The sequence below is a fragment of the Perna viridis genome, chromosome 6, assembly GCF_037379345.1.
Source record: "Perna viridis isolate PV_CMFRI_1.1 ecotype Kerala chromosome 6, ASM3737934v1, whole genome shotgun sequence".
In the NCBI taxonomy this organism is placed as follows: Eukaryota; Metazoa; Mollusca; class Bivalvia; order Mytilida; family Mytilidae; genus Perna; species Perna viridis.
Window position 1 is genome coordinate 45,144,075 of NC_142450.1, and position 7,031 is coordinate 45,151,105.

The window sequence follows — 7,031 nt, forward strand, 5'->3', positions numbered from 1 at the left end:
TACATACAAGTTTGACTTGTAGTAGACTTAACTATTGATTTCATTAATTACCATCAAGTTTATTGACTTCAGTATTTTCCTGATCTAGCATCCATTGAACAGCCTCTTTCTGATATCTCCTTAATCTGGGTATTAAATATGGATGCTGAAGGTTATCCCTCTTTTTCCCTTTTTGCTTTAGCATTTCATTATTGTGATAGGCTTTAACTGCTATATACAAGTCTTCTATATCATGTTTTCTTGAATAGGCACCAGTATATTCTAAACATAACAGATAGCAGACAGACACTAAGAGAGAAGAGGACACTTCAACAAGTATAATACAATTCATAGTAATGACTCAGAACAATACACATACAATAATAATGCTAAAACATTCTTACAATTTCTTGGTTCAAATAAAAAAACTGACATCTGTTTTATTATGCTCTTTCAGGACATAAGTGTTATGTCTATCTTTTCAGTTTATGCAGACATTATCATTGTGAGTGTACAGCTAATATGAGGCACCTGTGCAATCTGTAGGAGGACAAAATTGAATATAATGATATTTTTATCCCCTTTACAGTTTTGCAGTAGTTGAAATTTACTTTTATTCATAATTTAACATAGTTTTAATATGGAAGCTATGAGATACTGGTATTTCGTCTTTGTTAAAAAGATACAAAACTTGTAAAGATCCTTACTTGGGTATTACAAGTTAACTTCCTTTCAGACTGAAATCTGGATCTCAGTACTTCTAAGGTCATAGGTCAAATTCATATTAATTAGCATTATGATGATTTCATACTCTAAAAGTTATTTCGATTAGATACTATAATTAGAATTGAAGTGGCTAAAGAATTGAAGAATCAATTATTCCTGCAGGCATCCAGGGAGAATTAAAATAGAAAAAGATACAAATTTGAAAAGCTCAAAACTGGAAAAAAAAGTATAACTAAAATAGAAGAAGAAGAAGTGTAAAGTATAGTTTTATAGCAAAGGCAAAGTAAAACAAAAAGTCTTAAGAAAGCATGTTTTTAACCAATCAACTTACAATGGTTATCAATAAGAGACACATAAGTTTAACATTTAAAATGTACCACAATGACACAAGTCCAATCTTAATACAATATACATTTGTACATGTATATGTTTTATATCTACCCTGACTGCATATATGTAAATAAACTATAAAGATAAAGAATAAATATGATTTTCTTTAAACAGACTGAGTTTTCTCCCCGTTTACTTATATAATTATCCAAGTCCTTTAAAGAAATATAATGTAATTCCATTTTTTTTTTAAATTCCAGTAGATATCTGCCAGGATTTTTTTTTTACAAACAATCTAATATGAGTCAAAGAGTAATCAAGGGAACAAAGGTTATAGCGGTAATCAAAAGAATGTAATCCAGGGACAAAGACCAGACATGGAAAACTGACATACACAACAAAGAACATAAAGTAAATAAAATCATACATACAAAGTAACAAAAGTAAATGAGGAACTCGGACTCCACTAAAAATTGGGGGCATGGACCAGGTGCACCGGTAGGGCAAGCGTCCTCTGCTTTTCTAGAAACAATTGCCGAGTTGCTCATAAAAAGTCAAGTCCGGGGTAGACAAACGAGGAAAGGAAAACTATGACCCGTTGAATAAATCAGTTTTCATGGTGCTGATGGATACACCATAATGATCCATGAGTTCATGATGACGACCATAAAACTTCTGTAGTGATGACTTCAATCTTGTAGCAACATAACCCTTTCCAGAAGCCTATTTGTTAGAGTTCTAGCGCGATACAAAAAGTCTGCGTAGTTTCGGCAAGCTCTGGCATAACATATGAGTTGTGATATGAACACTCCATACGCAGCAGCCGAAGGGATGTTGCCACAGATGAAAGGAAAGTTGACAATTCTGAATGAAAAGTCATCATGTTTGTCGTAAAGTTTGGTCAATAGTTTTCCTTTACCATCGATTTCTAAGTGTAGGTCAAGATATGAGGCTGACTTCACAATGTCTGTAGTATCCTTTATCTCAAGTTCTTTTGGGTAGACGCAATGTATCAAATCCCTGAAATTAGGATTGTTTAAAGACAATACGTCATCTAAGTAACGGAAACTGAGATTGAAGGATCTAGCCAAACGACATTCTTTTTTTCTGATCAGATCAGCTATCAAGTCAGCCTCATAAGAGTGAAGGAATAGGTCAGCAAGTAAAGGAGCACAATCTGTTCCATTGGAATGCCGACCGTTTGTTGAAAAACATGTCCACCACACTGGACAAATATGTTGTCAATTAAAAATTCCAGCATTTTGTAAACATCTTCCTCTGTATATTTGGAAGATGATTTGGAATTATTTCTTACAAAGTATGAGGAATCTCTACCAAGAACTATATATTTGTATCTAAGTGTACCATCTTTTTTGGAAAAACAATGATGTATAATGTTTTTAAGTCGGAATTTAACTGAGTATGAGGAATAGAAGTATACAGTGTTGAAAAATCATAGGTTTTAATGCTATTATATTATATTATAGTTTTGAACTGATTGTCTCTGAAATTTTTCAGGATCCACATTGAATTAATACCACTACGGGAGTAACAAGGGTTGTGGTAGGACTGCAGACCCTCTTTGACAGCTTTGAGTATAGAAGTTAAAAGTTTTGAAAGAGGTTTGGTGGTACATTTTCCAGATTCAGCTATGAAACTTTGTTTGTATGGATTCTTGTGAAGTTTAGGAATCCAGTACATAGACGGTAAATAACAATCATTGTCCTTGGTAGAGAGTATCCAAAGTTTCCAAAGTGTTCTCCAAAATTTAAATTAGGTCTAACCAGATTTTCTTAATATAGACATGATGTATGCACAACAAACTAACAAAAAAAGAATTTTCAAGTCAATGAAAATTTTAAAAACCTGATTTATTGTAAATAAAAAAAATGGGTGAAGTTCAAAGTTCAACTGCACACTGGTAACTGAACGTCTTTAGTCTACATTACAAGGTGTGAAGGGTAAATTATTCAAACAAAAGGAACAATAGTCATTACATAAATCCAATAACAAATAAAACACAAACTTCAGAAATCTAAAAAAAAATAAACATTTAAGCTTAATCACAGTTTGAAATGTATAGATTGTACAAAATAATAAATGTATATGTATACAGTTTTTCTTATAATGACCAAAAATGAGAAAAAACACATTGTTTCATGTCCCATGCCAGCTCCAATTTTTGACATTAAAAAAGTCATTAATGCCATTAAAATAATATTTGTAGATATTCTAACAAGTCCGAGAGATTAGTTGAAGCAACCTTTGGTACAAATTTTATCCAAATTTTGTTGAGATTACTAAGTGTGACAGTTGTACATTCTACTTCCCTATGTTGCAATACTGAAAGAAATTAAATTGATGAAGGCCAAACCTTTCATAGAAGTAATACCATTGTGTCAGATATTTACCCTCAGTTTTCACCCCATAGAAATGTCCCATCACTCTTTGTATAGCAGGTCCATGTTTCCTCCTTTTCACAGCTTCACATGGGAATTTGACATCCACCAAAGCAGTATGTCTAATGTAGGCTCCAACATGTAAAGACTTTGTTGGTTCATCATATCTATCTAATACCAATTGAAACACCTTCTCTTCAAATGCCCCAAGAACCTACAAATAAGAAGGCATAGTAGAATAAAATAATATAATTGTTTACAGACACATCCTATGTAAGGGGCTAAGAACTGCAGGTAAATGAGACTGTGTCAAGCATTTTTATCAGTACGAGTTGAATTCATATACGGTATCAATGATTATGTTTACGTTGATGCTTTATACAATGATGAAGTAAAAAAGTTGGAAATCAAAATCTTGTTTGTCAGAAAAATGAGCAACTTCAAAACAATGCAATATTTGACATGTCACACTTTAAAGCATTGTTCAGTCAGTGACTGTACATCATTTGTACAATTATAAAATGTACTTTGACAACTCAGAATTCAAGCCTACACAGTACTTCAAAACAGCAGGAAAATGTTACATATATATGATCAAGGTCCTAGATATGCTATACAATCTATATAGGCATATGACAAACAATCTCTTATCCAATTTTCTGGTTGTTTTTTGTATTGTCATGACTGAACTGAATCTTCATACAATTTTATCAACGATAAATACAGTTCATTAAAATAAACTAGCTCCTTGGTTGAGAGTAACAGAGATGTTTGTTTTCTATTTTTATGTCACTTTAGCAATTAAATTTATCTCAAAAACAAAACCTGAATAACTAAATACCTCTACAGGTATATCACATGATATACCCCAGAATTTACAATGCTTCTGTCCTCCAGCTAACTCGGCCTCTGTATAAACAAAGCTTTTACAGCATTCATCACCCACATACAGCCAAAACTCATCTGTTTCAGTTAAACAATCAGAAGTAAAGTCAAAGAGAAGATTGCCCTCAGTAATGACAAATGAAAATGATGCAATCTGTTTACACCAGTCATTTGCTTTCACAAGTAATTGTCTCCTTATGGAAACACAATGTGTGCAAGTTTCTAAAAGAGAATCAAATATTGCCTGAATTTGTGCATTGTCAGTGATTGAACTCTTTTCTCTTGATGAAGAACTTGAGGTTACACAGTTTTTATCATTGTTGATACTATTTTGCAATTCTTTTAAAAGTTCTGGGTCATTGTCATCACAAATTGCTAATGACCCCTGGTTTCCTTGACAGCCATCATAAAGATTCCATGTCATTAATCTTCTTTTCTCATCATTAGCCTTCCTTGGTAGTGACTTCTTCCTCTTTCCCATCTTTACCAATTCATGTCCAATATAAAGTGGTATCCCCTGAATGTTAAATATATTATATAGAACTAACAAAATACATGTACATGTAGTATACTTTAGTTAACTCCTACAATGTAAGAGGTTGGAATTCCGTTCCTCCATTCACCAACCTCTTACTTCCAAGCGCTATATTGCAAACTATGCATACCGACTTTTTTATAAATCAGCAGAATTATATTAAAATATTTACCAGTCAAAATAAAAATAAAAGACTTAAAATATTTTAAAACACTTGTTAAGCTTATTCACATTTGCAGTGGCTTTTGACATGTCAGATGCTGGAAGTTAGGAAGTCAGAAAGCAGCTTGCCAGACAACCACTAGCACAACTGGAATAACTTCAGTACTATCTTCTTTTCTCACAAGACACAATTTTGTGTGAATCTGAACTTACAATGTACAATGCATATGTTCAGATCTTAATTTGGAATTAAGAAAAACATCTTCTGTCCAATATTGTCCTTTGGAACATTAACATGTATGTATTGATAGTGATAGTAAGAGAACTTGCATAATTGTTAAAAAAAAATAAACAACAAAAGTTGGATCAGTTTTTCATATAATTTTACACAAAATTGGTGTAACTTTTTTCTACATCTAAGACATTCTAAGCCTTAAAAAAGTTCCAAGTACACGGGCTTGTCTGTATTCAGAGTGAACTTTTGTGGTAAAATTGAGGCCACATTTGTCATTATGATGAACCTGAAATCTTATAAATAATGCTGAAAGTAGCTGTTAAACAAGGGTATACTATCACACTGAGCTTTCCTTGTGGAGAATCAAGAAGCTCTTTACGCAAATTTACCCTTGTTGTAGAATAAGAGCTATTTCAGTATTTACTGCATTCAGCCTTCAGGCCAATAATATCAATTATCATACAGTACAGTCTGACAGTACAGTCACACAAAAACGATGGAGTGATTATGTGAGCCATAGAGTGCAAAGCATAAATTCTGTTGAACTATAAACAAATTATGATGAATAAAGTTTACCTTTAATGTTGTCCTTTTTTTTAACAAAAGATTACTCTATCAGTCTATGCAGAGCAAATTTCCATTTCACCGCCGTCAAGTTTACATTGTGCAATGTTTACTTCCGGTGTAGCTTTCGGATCGTTTCGCCCTTTTTCCCCTTCGCCCTGGGTTCTTTCGCCCTGAGTTGTTTCGCCCTTTATGGTGGGTCGTTTCGCCCTTTCCTTATTAATAAGGAATTTCTCCTTATAAATATTATTTATTACTATTTTAGCCTTCGTTCTCGATGTGAGTCGTTTCGCCCTCTCTAATTCGTTTATAATATTCACTCCCTAATACGTTTATGTATCATTACAACAAATAAATAGTTGGTAATTTATTGACCCATATTTAATTGTATTCACAGCTTCAGCAATTAACATATTTAGTTCTAAATTGGTCTACACTATACCTTTGTATAATTAAATTCACAGCTTCAGTATTAAACTTAATTAATTTGTAATAGTATATAATGTTTTAACCCGTATGTAATTGCATTCACTGCTTCAGTGCTTGATTGCGGTAATTGTTTGATCTTAAGATCGAATAGCTTGAGCATCGTTCACCGAGGTGCTTAAATACAAGTTCCATGGGAATCATCCGGCATTCCCAAACAACTCCAGTATGCCTACTGAACTCTGCACAGAGTGTTCCCGACCAGTAACCGGCCGACAGCACACCATTACATGCGATGTTTGTCAGAAATGGCAACATCGTATGTGTAACACGGGTATTACACAACTGCAATACCGCAATGCCGTTAAGTCAGGTGCAAACATCCACTTTGTATGTAGACCATGTGAGACGTCCAACTGGCCAGATGACTCCCAACCACCAACTCAATCCTCTGATGTGCCACCACAAACTCAATCCTTTGATGTACCACCACAAACTCAATCCTTTGATGTAATAAATGTTCAGAACTTATATTAATCTCTTCTGTCATCACCATATATCACATTTATTCTCGAGGCCGAAAAAGATATATAATGACATAATTGGTTATCTTCCAATTTTCTCATTTCTCAATAAATATCTCTTGTGACATTGCCTCAGAATCAGCAACTGATGGGCTTTATCTGAAAGAAAAAGGAATACCAGTACAGGTATCTATCAATTTAACAATTAGATCAACCCCTACTATACAAACATTCAAGTTTTTATTCACAGAATAAACATGTATTCT

At 33.3% G+C, this 7,031-nt stretch overlaps 1 protein-coding gene across 1 annotated transcript in view; it reads right to left on the minus strand.

Annotated features, from left to right (window-relative positions):
• The window catches only part of LOC148615223 (E3 ubiquitin-protein ligase SHPRH-like), a 39,452-nt gene extending 32,531 nt beyond the window's left edge, over positions 1–6,921 (minus strand). The window contains exons 1-4 of the mRNA XM_088589934.1: positions 5,828–6,921; positions 4,276–4,836; positions 3,447–3,648; positions 52–261 (exon numbers count right to left, since the gene is read on the minus strand). Of these exons, the coding sequence (XP_088446060.1) occupies positions 52–261; positions 3,447–3,648; positions 4,276–4,800 (937 nt within the window). The 5' untranslated portion in view covers positions 4,801–4,836; positions 5,828–6,921. The remainder of the gene's footprint in view (positions 1–51; positions 262–3,446; positions 3,649–4,275; positions 4,837–5,827) is intronic.
• Positions 6,922–7,031: the final 110 nt, after the last annotated feature.